The 15,644-nt window shown below is 38.7% G+C and overlaps 3 protein-coding genes across 4 annotated transcripts; all 3 read left to right on the forward strand.

The window, feature by feature from the left end:
• The first annotated feature begins 2,637 nt into the window (after nt 1-2,637).
• Nucleotides 2,638-5,621, forward strand: LOC101314797 (polyadenylate-binding protein 2-like). Its single transcript, XM_004307716.1, has 6 exons — nt 2,638-2,870; nt 2,977-3,079; nt 3,892-3,962; nt 4,095-4,286; nt 4,442-4,566; nt 5,141-5,621. Exons 1-6 carry the CDS (start codon nt 2,748-2,750, stop codon nt 5,184-5,186), a joined length of 660 nt encoding a protein of 219 aa, XP_004307764.1. The 5' UTR covers nt 2,638-2,747; the 3' UTR covers nt 5,187-5,621.
• Nucleotides 5,622-8,987: 3,366 nt separating this feature from the next.
• On the forward strand, nt 8,988-9,620 carry LOC101296441 (protein HVA22-like). The gene has a single exon (XM_004308960.1). It carries the CDS (start codon nt 8,988-8,990, stop codon nt 9,618-9,620), a length of 633 nt encoding a protein of 210 aa, XP_004309008.1.
• A 1,622-nt stretch (nt 9,621-11,242) lies between these two features.
• On the forward strand, nt 11,243-14,649 carry LOC101315092 (mediator of RNA polymerase II transcription subunit 31-like). Of its 2 annotated transcripts, XM_004307718.1 has the most exons (7): nt 11,243-11,322; nt 11,413-11,507; nt 11,604-11,700; nt 11,804-11,882; nt 12,417-12,700; nt 12,850-12,910; nt 14,286-14,649. In XM_004307718.1, exons 1-6 carry the CDS (start codon nt 11,285-11,287, stop codon nt 12,860-12,862), a joined length of 606 nt encoding a protein of 201 aa, XP_004307766.1. In that variant the 5' UTR covers nt 11,243-11,284; the 3' UTR covers nt 12,863-12,910; nt 14,286-14,649. The 2 variants fall into 2 exon arrangements, with proteins under 2 accessions (XP_004307766.1, XP_004307765.1); XM_004307717.1 differs by lacking the exon at nt 12,850-12,910.
• Nucleotides 14,650-15,644: the final 995 nt, after the last annotated feature.

Below are 15,644 nucleotides of genomic sequence, written 5' to 3' on the forward strand. Positions count from 1 at the left end.
GTCTTCTATTGTTCTCTCCTCTATCTTCGCGACCATGGATCGGAATTTGAGATACTCGAGTTGAAGGTTGATTGCTTCGAAGGCTTGGAGGGTTGATTGGTGTTTGGTGATCACTGGAGCTATGCAGCGTCAGGTTTAAGACGCAGTTTGCTTGGAGGATTAGGGTGGTTTATCCACTTTATCGTTTAAGTAGAGATGAAGATTAACTGAAATTGGAATATTAGATAAACTATACTACTTCTCTTTAGTTTAATTATCGATTGATTTAGTATTGTCTATTGGGTATATAATTTTTTCCTTTGTCCTCTCATGGAATCAGGACTTCAACAAGAGTGTTATCCTCATCCTCGTTGAATATGGATAAGTAGTGTTAGAAGGCCTTAATAAGGTTTAAGGATTATGACCAAGAATCACGAATATAGATAAGTTGTCCTCATCCTCATGCAAAATTAGCTACGTAGGTTATAAATACCTTAAACCTCTACTCTGGTTATTCTTACCTTGCTAGCTAGCTAGCTATCAACATATTTCTATATACCAATCAGTTGTTCTTCATTCGCCAGCCACCGCAATAACCATCATGAGATTTACTACTTGGATCGAGACTAAGCAAGAAATCGAATACGACGTCCCAACCGATGCAGACCTTATTCGGATCAAAGTCAACTTACACAAGCTTACCGCAAGCCAACGTGAGATTGATGATCCACGAGACACTAGTACTTGGAATATTTAGCAAACAACTTTTCTCGATCATCGTGTATATGAACTGTATGCCGTACACAATAGGACTACGATTCTACGGGATCGTATTGCTAATTATCTTTCCAGCTCTATGATTATCACAGAAGATGATAAATCAAAAGTTATTAAAAAAGTATTTAAGGAGCTTGACGATCACCTCCCAGGGATGGCTATTGTTGTTACTGTAATAGAAGTTACTCTGCACATACGGGATGGGAACGAGGATGATGATATCATTGAGAGGGTCACGACGGAGTCTATGGAAGCATTTGCCCCCAAGCTTATTCCGGCAACTAAATCGTCTATTCAAGGTTTGGAGAAAGTAGGGGTTGATAGTTTGGAAATAAAATCTACTGGGGAACTGACACCATCGTGTGTTATTTGTATGGAAAAACTAGATTACTCTGATGATGATGATGAACCAGATCAAGAAGAGGGGGTAGTTGATAACACTGCTGATTGTAAAGCAGGTAATGGTGGATTGTCGACCGTGATCGCTCGCATGCCATGTTTACACTATTTTCATGAAGATTGCATTGTTCATTGGCTGGAGATCAATCACTGGTGTCCCGTCTGTCGATACACAATGCCAACCGTGGAAGCGAATGAGCAGCAGCCATGAAAACCTAGTTGATACTTGATACGTTTTCTTTTCTCATGTTATTTTCTCGTCGTTATAATTTCTTACATTGTTGCTTATATTCATCTTTCTATTTCTCTAATCAATCTAATGAACATTGTTGGTCATTATTTGTCTCTACTCCTGTAGCTTGATAGGAGATCCGTCGTCAATTTCTTCAGAAAGAACCAAACGTCTTGCTAAGTGAGTATAATCGACTATATAAAACTAACAAGTACTCCTGGCCATACTCCATCTTTTATTTCCTTCGTCTTTTTTTTTCCTGTGCTGAGTCTGCTAACTACGTACTACTTCCTTTTTGCAGGTGAATTTTGTAATAGATGAACGCCTGCGATCAAGACGGCCAACTTTTGAAATGTTTACATCACACGAAAGTTCTTAAGTGACATTCTTTTTAACAAACAAGCATATCAATCTATTTTGGATAATACGTACGTGTATCTGTGGATCAAAAGAAGAAGGGAAGGCCTAGCATGCAATGAGAAAGAAGTGCCAGTCAAATTACAATTACAATTACCCAGTATGAGTATGAGGATTACACTGGTATGAGTATAAGCAAAATACGAGCACGAGGAGTACACTGTATTCTGTTAATTAATCAAAATATAAGGATTACACCAGTATGCGTATGTATGAGGATTCATTTGGATTTTGCGGTCTCAGAGGACATAATTTGGATATAATAGGAACCCAAGCTATATGGTTTGAACAAACTACATGCTAAATACAACACATAAAAAGTAACTACACAATTATTCGCTTGGAGTTTCATCTCTTACTTCTAATGATGTATTAAAACAATCAATCCTTGTCCAACAAAGGTTAGTAAACACATTCGAAGGCACACTATACAAAATGAGTATGTATTGCAGTCCTCGTCTCTAAAGACAGAATTTGAATTTGATAGGGAGCTAAGTTTGAAGAAACTAAAACAATATAATTCGATCTACTATATACGTGCTCGACATATGAAGTGATTATATAATTATTCGGTCAAAATTTCATATCTCACTTCTCGTGATAGCTAATTATTGTATGCATTAGAGTAGCCGGGCATTGTAATGTTGCATTCATGCCCAACAGATTCACAATCTCCAGCTGAAGATTGCAAAAATAATCACTTTTTTGTAATAAAGAAAATAATATACCAGTCTATCCGGTCCAAACCGGTAAAGCCCAACAGTTTTGGACAAATACGCAAATAAGTAAAACTCCGAAATTACCCCCGCCGTTTCTCAAAATTTCAAATTCTCGCGACAGCAAATAGCCTCTTCTTCCCTAACCCAAGTTCTCTCTCTCTCAAACCCTCACAATACCCAGACCTCCCGATCCCTAAATCAACTTCATATCCAGACTCACAGCCATGGAGGACCAATCGGAGCACGAGGTCTACGGCGGCGAGATTCCCGCCGACGACGGCGAGGACGTCGACATGGCGTCCCGCGCCGACGACGACCAGGACTACACCGACGACCCTAACTCTAAGGTAGGCCCCTCACAATCTAACCTAATCCAGTCTCGTTTCGCTAAATCTAGGTTTTGCGGAGTTTCTTGTGTTGATTCGGCGTCGTTTTTTGGTTTTGTGAATTCAGGAGCTGGAGGACATGAAGAAGCGGCTGAAGGAGATAGAGGAAGAAGCCGGCGCGCTCCGCGATATGCAGGCTAAGGTGGAAAAGGAGATGGGAGCTGTTCAAGGTATTGTGGTTTCTTGCTTGTTTGATTTGTATAGAGGATTGATTGAGCTAGGGTTTGGTCTATGTATATGATTCTGTGTAATTTGGTGAGCTAGGGTTATGCTTATGCTGCATTATGTGTTTAGGTAGCTTTGAGCTTAATGATGAACTTGTTAGTAACGCTAGGTCAGGCTTGAATTTTTAGTTTATTTGTGGTATAAAGAACAGAAAAGTCAAGTTTTGATCAATTTTGATGCGTTTATCTGACCATGGATGTTAGTTGTTTTATAGATAATTGGATTTTGATTTGTATAATTGAGTTTTCAGAGGTTTTGTTTCTTGTAAATGTTGTTGTGTTGTCTTGAATGGTTTAGTAGGAGTTTTTGTTCTTTTGTGTACGCTAGAATAGTTCTGGTGCACACAATGTGTCTCTGATATGATAACTAGCCAAAACTTTGTTAGTTGGATCTCAATACCTGGGTTGTTACTGTCATTTTGTGCAGCACTTATCGCTTGTTTGTTGCTCTTGGCGCTTTATGATTGGTGCATTTAGGCTGCAATATGTTTCCTGCAGTATTTTGTCTTTGGTGCTATAACGTGTATTTGCATGATCTCTCTTATCTGGTTCTAGGGTTTTGTATTTACTTTTGTGGTGCATTTAGGCTGCAATGTGTTTCCTGCAGTATTTTGTCTTTGGTGCTATAACGTGTATTTGCATGATCTCTCTTATCTGGTTCTAGGGTTTTGTTATTTACTTTTGTGATTTGATGTTTCCAGTAGATTATCCTTCAATATTACCTAACTGTTTTTTCTCTGTTTTGATTGTCATTGAAGATCCCAATGGTGGTTCTGCAAGTCAGGCAGAGAAGGAGGAGGTGGATGCTCGATCCATCTATGTTGGCAACGTAAGATTAAGTTCACCTGTGTTAGCTCCAGCATTCATTTTAGAGTGTAATATATCTTGATATTTGCAATGCCCTGTCATAGCATTCAGACCAAGAGTGAGCACTTAATTTGTTCTTTTCTCTTAACGTCAGGTCGACTATGCATGCACCCCTGAGGAAGTTCAGCAGCATTTTCAATCTTGTGGAACTGTGAACAGAGTTACGATTTTGACAGACAAGTTTGGTCAACCAAAAGGATTTGCTTATGTTGAGTTTGTTGAAGTTGATGCTGTGCAGAATGCTCTTATACTAAATGAATCAGAATTGCATGGTCGACAATTGAAGGTACTTGGTTTATTTATACACAAATAATAACCCACCCCTACACAAACACCCACACATACAGGCACACACACACACACACATTCATGTAGATAAAATTTATAGAGAAATTTCTCTGACCCAATTATTTTAGAGTGATTGATTTCGTTATTTTGCAGGTCTCTGCTAAAAGAACGAATGTTCCTGGACTGAAACAGTATCGAGGAAGGCGTCCTAACCCATTTTTCCGATCTAGGAGGCCCTTCATGGCTGCTGCACCTTTCTACCCCTCGTATGGTTATGGGTAAGCATCATAATCTTTCTATTCTACTTAGATGCTTTGAGGAAGCAACCAATAGGAATGACAATTTAGAATTATTGTAATAGCCTCCATCAAAATGCAGCAATTACTGGGTTTCAAACCATTTTGTCTTCCTTCAGTGTAGATTAAGATTCTTAATAGTGTAGATATTGGTATTGCAATGTAAAATGACATGTAGTACCAACCAAGCATAATAATATTACATAAATCTAAGAATAATAATATTACTGGCTACCGCCCAGCATCTCCCAAGTGTATACTGTATTAGTGTTAGTATAAAAGCTGTACATGGCATACCTCAAGCTTCTGCTGAAATTTTCCAAAATTAGTACCAATGGTGATGGAAACTGGTCTGCCTTCCTAGACTGCTTAAATGGTTCTTTGATAATGGCTGCAATGTAGACCAACTTGTGTAGACAAAGTTTTAGTTTTCTGTGTAGTTGCATTACTGGCAACTGTAGATTTCTTATTCTTTGACATGCTCACTCTGAGATATGAATAAACTTCGCATTGACTCCTTATTGACCAAGCATTGATTTGATTTTCATGCGTGCAGGAGGGTCCCAAGGTTCAGACGGCCCATGCGTTACAGACCATACTAATGATGAAGTACACCTCCTGGTGGCCACATTCGGAGAAGGCTGTTTATGTTTCATGATGGTCATAGACGGTGCCACTCATAGACTGAACCCATGAATGGGCCACGTGGTGCAAAGGCCATTAATGTTTGAGCATGGCCATATCTATAGTTTGGGATACTAGAGAAAAGAACTTGAACTATCATTTGCATTGCTGATCCCGACTTGATTCTTTCTCAAATTTGTAGTGCACAAGAGCGTTTAGTTTATGTGTCGAGGAGAAGAAAGAAGGCTGTTATGCAAATGCTGTATTGGAGATGATTTCTTACAAAATTCTGTGCTAGATTTGTAGTCCTAAATGTCAGTGTGGATGATTATTAACATTGAAAGATCCCTACTTCAAGGAAGTGTTTGTGCATTCAGTTATGGTTTTAATATTACTTGTTTTCCTCTTTAAACAATAACATCAAGTGATCAAGATACATGTTTGATCATTTGCCAGGAAAAATTGGGACTGCCTTCTATCCCTTGGTGGTATAACTCTAGGTTAACACAGAAGAGTTATTATATGTCTCTGCAGAACATGGTTTCAGATTGATCGAGCTGATTGTATTTTTGCTCTTTGGTGCTTGTAGCACTTTAATTACGCTAGAACGATATAAACTAAGATGATCGATTTATCTACTTGTTACTATTGTGCTAATAGAACCAAAGGTCCTTGTTCAGTAGTTCCAGTTTGACAGTGCTTTGTGAACTAGGGAAGCTGGTAGAAAGAGGAAACAATCTGCAGTGAAAATCCTCTGAGAAAGCATCCATTTGTTTTAGTGATCACTAGTGACCATAAGAAGATACAGATCATTTGGGATTTCATTAACTGAAACCATGAGATGATCACTATCTCAAAGCATCCGGTTTTGCTATTCTAGTAGGATGGTATCCTAAACTTTCATGGGTGTACTTGACAACCTGTGCTGCATGGCTTAAACTTCTGATGCCGCGACCCAGACGGGCAATAGATGGAGCTGCAGGAAGAGAATCAGCAGCGCATTTGATCCTGACTTTATCCCAAAACAACACCATACGAATCCTACCAAAATTCACCAATGTACTCAAAGGAAGGAGCTGCACTTTCCTATTTCTCATCATTTCATAGAATGCTGTCCTCACTGCCCACCAGCTAGTGTTCTCTGCTGCCCGTATCACAAAATCAGAAGTTGTAGGAATTCTTAGTTTGGCCTTGGCATTCATGATAATGGAAGCTTTAACAAGTTCCGAGAATGAGGACCCTCGTGCAACTGGCCTAGCTGCCTCACCTTCATATCTTGTAACCATATGTGCAGCCAAATCCTTGTATTCTGGAGGAATATGAGTGTACCAGTGTTTTCTAAGACCTTTCAAGTCCTCAGCATCCACAACTGCTACTATGGTCTTGAATCTTTTAGTCAAGCTCCGAAGGGATTGTGCAGAGAGAGCATGTATCTTGTCCTCTAATGCAAGCTCAGAAAACTCAATCCTGCTTAGGATGGTATTCATTCTACTGATTGGGAGCCGACCTTGATCATTTTGAAAAGATCGCAACAGCTCAATCATACTCCTAAAAGGGTAGACTTTTGAGACAGCTAGAGCATCTACAGCTTCACCTCTGTTGACATGATCAAAGATTTTCCTTACATGAGCCAGAGCAGTCCCAAAAGATGGAAAAACATGCACAGCTTGATCATGAATTGCTAAAAAAAATGGATCAATCACTTGCACAAATTGGGGGACTTCAAAACTGCTTTGTGCTGGCTGAATATCTGGTAAATTTGATTCCTCTTCAGAAACACAATTCCATCCGGATTGCACTTTTTGCACAGCCAAACTACTAACCAAATCTTTAAACTTGCTCTTACTTTCACTGTCTGCATCACCTGATGTAGCACTCAAATGGGACAAAAACAATGGAGCTCCAAGCAGCAATCGTGATGAGCCAACATCTTGAGCTGCCCTATTGGCCGCAAACCAGTGTCCTCCAGAATCAACCCCCAAGATTTCTCGCAAAACACACTTTTGTGCAAGTTCATTATACCTTTCCACTCTTAACTCTTCTTTGAAACATCGTTTGACAACTTCAAAACTCGAAACTGGAACAGGATTTTCAACACTCAAGTGACTCAACATTCTCTCTTGCAGTTTCAACTCTTTCAGGTACGAAACATCGTTCTTGACAATCACCGCATCAGGTTTAATCTCCCTAATCAGAACCTCAGCATCCCATGCTGACCATTCTGAGTAGTTTTGAACACAAAGTATATAAATTACTGACTCAGTTTCGGGCTCACGAACTGCGTATACATATCTCTTTGTGTCCTCAGGTATTGGGAGAGTCTGGACCAACTCATAAGACACTCTCAGGTCCTCTGATTTGAGCACTGAAAAGGGCCAAAGATGTTGCTTTTTCCACAAAAACGCAAGTGCCATTGCAACAACAACACTACAACTGTGACCAACTCAGCTCAGTACTAATGAAGTGATAAGGTAAACCCTCAAATCCCAGCTACAAAACTATAGTTTTTGGCCAACCAAACAGTCCCTAGTTGAAAACCAACTTGAATAACCTCAGAGATAACTAGAATCTGAACCAAAGATTCAAGCTTTTTCACCTATATGATCAGGACATCAGATTTGAGCATGGGAAATGGCCCAAGGTGAAGTCTTTCCCACACTTTAAAATCAAGTACAAAACTATAGTTTCTGACCAACCAAACAGCCCCTAGTTCAAAACCCACTTGAGTTACCTCTGAAATAACTAGAATCTGAACCAAAGATTCGAGCTTTTCACTTACCTGATCAGGACATCAGCTTTGAGCATGGTAAAATGGCCAAAGATGAAGTCTTTCCCACGCATTTATCAAGTGCCATTACAAAACTGGTACTAAAACTCCAAAAGTGACTGGCCTAGGCTGTTTAGCTCAAGTAACCAAGTGAGACTGCACAGATTCAAAAACCAAACAGAAAATTGTTAGCTCAAGAAACCCAAAATCCACCTCAAAAAGTATCACAAATGACTATAATCTGAAACCAAAATTTGATAGCTTCTCAAACATATACATGTACCTGATTAGCTGATACAGATGATGTTCTTCTTCGCTTTGGTCATCGACATTGTTGTCTCTCTGTGATTTGTTTCTCTTTGTTCTGTTTTGTTTTCTGAGAGGGTTTTGAAATGAAAAAAACTTGAAGAGAGAGAAGAGGGAGCGAACAGGGACAGAGAACTGTTTCCTATTACAGTAGAACCAGGACTGAGCATGAAATTGCTTCTTATTTTTACTTCTTTTGGTTAGCGAAAGCGTGCATGGCCACCGGGTCGGGTTAGGCCCAAACTTGCATTCCTATTCGTTGTATCCCTTTCATGGCTCCTGCTATAAGATGTTTAATTTGTAATCCAAAAGAAAAAAAAAATGGAAGAAATTATTATTTGTGAATCCCAACATTATGTAATTTTAGATTGTCACTTTTTATTTTTTGGAAAATGTTAGGATTCCTGCTTAAATATGGAAAGTTTTGTTTCCTTATTTTACTAGGTTGAGACTTGAGAGTATTTTTGTTAGTGTCACTAGGATTCTTGTTTCTAATGGGTAAGTTCATCTTTTGCTACTTTCCTAATAAGTCTAGCTAGATCGAGGACTAGCTTTATGCTTATAAGTAGGAACGTAGAGAATAACCTATGGTGTGTAAGACCTTTGAAGATCAACTATATTTTTCGCAACTGATCTCAGTCTCTCTTAGATTTTGCTTCGATTAATTCCTTTGTAGTGTGAAGATTCACAAAGTTGAGGAAGAACAATGGGAAAAGCATGGTTCCTGCTAACCAAACTGCACTCACTTGCTTGGCCTGGGTTGACGTTGGCTTACCCCTTGTACGCTTCATTGATGGCCATGGAGGGCGGCGACACATCGAAACCAGACGTTCAGCAGTGGCTTGCTTATTGGATCATGTACGCTTTACTCTCTCCATTGGAGATGCTTCTCCAACCCCTTTTACAATGGATACCATTTTGGTACGACTTGAAGCTTGTGTTTGTGGCATGGTTGGTTCTACCACAGTTCGGAGGAGCATGTTTCTTGTATGAGAAATTTGTGAGAGACCATGCACTTAGGCTTGTAGGTCGCAGAGACCATCCGAGACATCAAGCAGCAATCTTGGAACCATCACAACCCCTACGAAGGGGCATGCCTAATGCTCGAAACACAAGCACTCATGATCAATCCGACAGAGACAGTCGTCGGGACACATTTACTCGTCAATCGGACACGGTCAATGTTCAGGACAGAGGTACTCTTCCGTCCAACACAGGCAATGTTCGAGACACAAGTGCTCGTGGTGGACGAATGTCCCCACCGGAAGGATCGTCGACACGGCTAGTCCATAAGCCGGGAAAACGTAAATCATTGTTTTCTTGGTCGAAAAGAAGGTAGATTAATTTGGACTAATCTTAATAAGATTGATAAGATTAGTCCATTAGCACGTAGGTCTTTCAATTTGGATGACCCTTGTCAATAATTTCCTTGTATAATCTATCGTTTTAGTTGTTTAGAAGAAGAACATAACTTGAATTAGTTTGTATGGTTTCCTATGTTGTTTTTGAGATTAGTACTGATGAAACTTTCATTATCAATACAAGAGAACTATAAATGAATGTAAAGAACAAGTGCTAAAAGATAATTATAATGGCTAGCTTTCCTACAACTTGATTTTAACCACATATTGCTTCCTCTCACACAATACCTTGTCACATTAACGAATAGTGTAGATATGTCATAAACATTTTCTCCTCGCAACAAACGTCTTATTAAGCATCTAAGCTCAACTTGATTTCATGAGAAAAGGTTTCGGCCAAGAATTTAGTTTTTCTATTTAGATTTATGTTGCTTGAATTTGCTTGGATGATTTTTAACCATTAGATCGAATACAATCTAAGACCGTTATGTAATCCTTATGTCATTTTAATTTACTCTAGCTAATAGTTATAAGACATCCAAATAAATTCAAGCAACATAAATCAAAACAGAGAATCCGGATCCTTCGGCCAAACGGTACAAAGAAAAAATAGACGTCAAGTCCGGAAGGAAATCTGCTGTGCCCAAAAACCCAATACCAACCCTATGCCACAAATAAGAATTTGACACGTGTACTAGCAACCTAACACCCACTAACTTTGTTAATTATCTTGCTTTTAATTAAAGAATAAAAATAAATACATTATTTAACCCCAATCAATTTCACCTCTTCACTTCAACCCATCATTTGTTTCTCCACTAAGAAAACCCAGCAATCTTTTCTACCCAACATCTTTTCTTCTGGTTCTTCTTTAATTTGGCTTAATCCAAAAACCCAGCATTTTTTTTTCTGGCATTCTTCTTTAATTCGGCTTAATCCCTTTAATTCATCATTTTCGATCTAAACAAAGGCACCGATGCCAATGAGGGAGAGTTAATCGGTGTATGATCCGTCGCTAACGCCAGTGATACCGGTGACTGAATTATTGGCAGTTGAAGGAACAGAAGGTATTGGGTTTAGAGGAATCCTTTCAACTTTGCATTCACAATCCTCAATTATTTAGTAAACCCAATTTGAGGATTATGACAGCTATAGTGGATCTAGATTGAGTAAAGATTGAAGAATTGATGGGATTAAATTGGATTTGCCTTTGAATGAAGAGAGGAAGAACAAGGAGAGCAGGAAGAGGGAGGCGACGGTTTTATGTTGAAGAAAAGGTATGGATTTTATCGATAGGAAAAAAAAAAAAACTGATAGAAAGAACTTAACAACGTTGTGGCCCAGTTGAGTTGAAAGACACGTGTCAAATTATTATTTGTGGCACATGATTGGCACTGGGTTTTTGGGCACAGCAGATTTGCTTCCGTCAAGTCCGATCACTCATTTGACACTCAAGTCAGTAAAAGGCATTTGGAGACCTTTCATTGGGCAAGCTACCATCTTGAGTGAAGAGACCCGACCCGGCCCATTTACATCTGTAGAACGGGTCAAACCTTTTCCGCTTAAATCGTTAAATCAGGAAGAGAGCAATATTATACATACGACAGTCGAGGAAGTAGTAGAAGAAGAAGAAAGGGTTCTAATGGCGTCTGGCACAGAGAGTGATGAAGCTTCTGACACGTAAGCAAAACCCTAAAACTCATATCTTTCATCGTCTACCCCCAATTCAATTCCGTCTGATTTGATCAGCTTTGTGTTCGTTAATTGCAGCCAAGAAATTTACAAAGACCCAGATGATGGGAGGCAGCGTTTCTTGCTCGAATTGGAGTTCATCCAATGTCTCGCAAATCCCACTTATATCCACTGTAAATTTATCTCCTTTTTACCTTGCTTTTGTTGCAAATTGATTACTGGTAATTGGGTTTTTTTTACCCTATGTGAATTCTGTGCCTTGTTTATAGATTTGGCTCAAAATCGGTACTTTGAAGATGAAGCGTTTATTGGGTACTTGAAATATCTTCAGTATTGGCAGCGTCCTGAGTACACCAAGTTCATAATGTGAGCTGAAAACGCAATGTTGTTGTGTTAGTTTTTTTGGTGATTTTGAGTTGTGTAATTGGGATTATTGGGTGGTGTGACATTGTGGAATGTAACAATTCAGGTACCCTCATTGCTTGTTTTTCCTTGAGCAACTCCAAAATGCAAACTTTCGCAATGCAATGGCACATCCTGCCAACAAGGTTGAATTTTATGCCTCTTGGATGTTTTATGTTTTTCGTGTTTTTGAAACTAGGTATTGAAGTGATCAGAATTATCTTTTGATGTGTTAGCTTTGTTTTCTTTTCATTGTTTCCTTTGGACAAACTTTAGGAATTCCCATTTTAGAAATATGGCTCTGAGGGCCTGAGGTTAATTGAAGTTCTTCTGTATTTGTCTTTGAATATTAGGTCTAATTTTATGTTGAAAGTCACTATCTTTTCTCATAAGTATTCACTGAATTACTATCTTAATGTGCAAAAAGAAGTTTTTCCATACTACTTGGAAACACTATTTTTTTTTTTTTCACACTCCAATATTTGGTTTTGACATAATATGTGAAATATCTTCACACTACCTGAAGCCTATACCCTACAATTTATGGTTGGTTGGATTAATAGGAGCTAATTGTGAAACCTCTTTTGGAGTTGGAACATAAGCAATTACTTCTCTTTCCTGTATTACAACAACTGAATCTTGCATAGGTTCTGAAATCTTCATATTCTTGGTATGTTTAGGAATTGGCGCATAGGCAGCAATTCTACTTCTGGAAGAACTATAGGCACAACCGTTTGAAACACATATTACCGAGACCTCTTCCTGAACCTGAAGCTGCACCCCCCCCTTCTGCCCCGCCTCTACAATCTCTGCTTCCTGCTCCACCTGTGCCAGCTGCAACCATTCCTGCTACAGCAACTGCTCCTGCTCCTGCCCTCCCTCCTATGCAGTATGCTAATGCCCCTGGATCTGCGCTTGCAAAGAACGATGCAAGGAATAGTGCAGTTGATCGAAGAAAGAGAAAGTAAGTAAATGAAACTTTATCTGGTTGGCTCTTGCTAATTGTGAATTCTTTTCTTTAACATTTTCAAAGCACAAGTCTTTTGACAGATTTTCCCAAAAGACCATACTAGACCAGTGTCCTGATTTACGTGTGTGTGGTTATTACTATAGGAAAGAAGGCTAACTTGACATATCATACATACTAACAGCAATGGAAAATTTATCAGATGAGGTAAGCTTTAACTCCTTGATCTTCAGGTTATGAGATTGGTATTCTTCTCCATGTAAAACTTATAAAGTTATAATAGAAAAATTGCGACAATGGTAGAGACACATTTTATTTCCAAAGATGGAACATATTTGTTCACTCTTTTTATAGAATACAAAGAAGTACACTGTTGAATTTTTCTGTCTAGGCGATTAACTGCATTCTACACATAGTGACTGCATATCTCGCTCAGCTTGTCTTCAATTTTGTATGTTTTGACCTGCCAATTGAAGATGATAGAATGGGGGTGTGGGGGGAGAACCAAGGAATTTATGTTTTTTTGTGTGTTCCACTGGTTTTGGTTTGTCATGTGTGTGTTTTGTGTGTGTCTAAGCTTAACTCAAAATGTACAGAGCTAAGCCCCTACTCGGACACATAAACAAGAGATTGCAAAGTGTTGTTGGGGCACCCTGAAAATTCCTCATCAATAACCTGAAATGAAATGCCACTCCTAGTAATTCATTGTTTTGAAAGTTGACCTTTTTTCTTTGCTTCCCACCTATATATGGCAATGAAGATTTTGCTTTTGTTTTACACCTGTCAGGATGAGAATAGCTACTGTGTAGTTGTTCTTTGAGCTGAACTTATTACCTGAGCCCTTTGGTGGGAGACTATTATCAACTTTTTTATGTCATTCATCTTAAAAGCTGTTTTGTTCAAGTAGGTGATGTCAATATTTTTGTTTTTCTTTATTCATTTTCTTTTGTTTTCGGGTTTTTTTTGTTTGTTTGTTTTGGTTTGTTATTGCAACTAAAATTTACAGGGCTAAACCCATTCCATACTTAGTCTCAGCACAGGCTAATGGTGGTCTGGCCAGCCGGAAATTGTTTTGAATGACTACTGGTCTTTGTGAACATGACATGCCACTGCTAATTGCTTATGGTTTCAAAAGTTGAACATCTTTTTTTCTTTCCCTCCCACCTCCAATATGGCAATGATGATATTTGCTTTTCTCTACACCTCTCAGGATGAGAATCGCTACTCTGTAGTTGTTCTTTGAGCTAAACTACCATCTGAGCCTTTGGGCGGGAAACAATTTATGAAATGTTTAGTAAATTGATCTCAAAGTTCCGTGAGTTTGATGCTTTCGAGCGGGGTGGGGTGAGGCCAGTCTTATATGACCATTTAAGATCAATGACATTCTACCATATCTTTTAACCCATTTATCATTCTACAGTTGGTTTACAATACCTGTAACCCTGCAGTGGAATCATGCTTGTTTTTCAATATTTTATGAAAATGTGAAGAACGAACTATCAGTGTAGCACATCGCATATGTGATTTCAGAAGACAGTTTACGTTTTTTCAGGCATATTGACAGTTTTGTCATTGATTGCAGGAGGATTGTCAAGAACTGAAGAAAGACTGAAACAAGATTTTCCAACTCTCACTGACATTAGTGTTAGAATCTTCGAGACAATCTATCAGACACTTATGAGTGGACATCAAATTTCAGTCAGACCTGACAATATCAGGGAAACTTTTGAAGTTCTGGTAGTTGTCATTGTATTGACTGTATTATATTTATACCCTCTAAGATAGCCTGTTGATGGTAGGAAGATAAGGTGTGTGTAAGACAGTTTATGCCTTCTTTTAGTTCCCTCAGAGTTGAGGAAGCTAGCTAATTGCCTATCCTCAGAATGTTATTTAATTCCTGGCAACACTTATGTTGTACAATATATTCCAATTGTTTGTTTTAGTTGAATGATATGTTCTGTGTTGGCATTTATTGTTGTTGGTCTTGAAACCCCTATGTGTATCGGTTAATGACTTTGTAGAGGAACGGTTTGTGTTTTTGTTTATCCTCACTTAAAGAGAAATTGAGCTGTAGAATGTGTGAGAAACTTGACTCTGTAACAAAATCAACAGAACTAGAGAATGATAAGGTACTTCGGAAGCCCGAATTACCCTAAACTCTTAAACACTCACCAAATGCCACTAAGAAAACTCACCAAATGCCACTAAGAAAACAAATAGATCACATGAAGCCGAGGCCCGTTTTCATAGTTTCACTCTTCATTACATGATCAAGTACTTTGGAACAAAGAGCAGAATGATTTGTCCCAAGTTGCAACATCTTTTTATCATACTCAATGAACCTCTATGGAACTAACCGCTAACCGGTTCCTCTGACATACATCAGTCAAAATGATCTATACACAGCTTTGTAGAGTTCTACAAGAAAGACCAAATAACTGTTTTGACTTTTGAGTTGAAAAAACAAGATCATTTTCTCCAAAACAAACTAAGAAAATCTCAAAGAGCAGTCAATGAGCAGTCACACCTTCTCGAAGATATGACACACTAAGCATGCCAAAACCATTGTAATTTAAAAAAAGAAAAGAAAAGCAAGCCAAGACCAATATGACTACGTACAACTAAGTAAATCCCCTGGAGTAAATTCATTATCATTCTCCCTCATTGAATAATAGAAACACTTTTGTATTCATAGAAAGAAATTAAAAGCATACTAATGATGGAATTAAACTAATCCAACCTCAAAGCATATCCCTCCAGCATTCCACCCCATCACTGCTGACAAGTACGCGGCGACTCGTCCCCTCCAAAACTAGTAAAACCTCCCCCGCCCTCCGCCGCGTAAATCTCCACGTGGCCAGCCCTCATTGAAACTCTGAGTTGTCGTGACGTAAGTGGTTGTGTCGGATTACGATTCCACGTCAAATCCATCTTAGATTAA

Source organism: Fragaria vesca, linkage group LG7 (genome assembly GCF_000184155.1).
Source record: "Fragaria vesca subsp. vesca linkage group LG7, FraVesHawaii_1.0, whole genome shotgun sequence".
Classification (NCBI taxonomy): domain Eukaryota; kingdom Viridiplantae; phylum Streptophyta; class Magnoliopsida; order Rosales; family Rosaceae; genus Fragaria; species Fragaria vesca.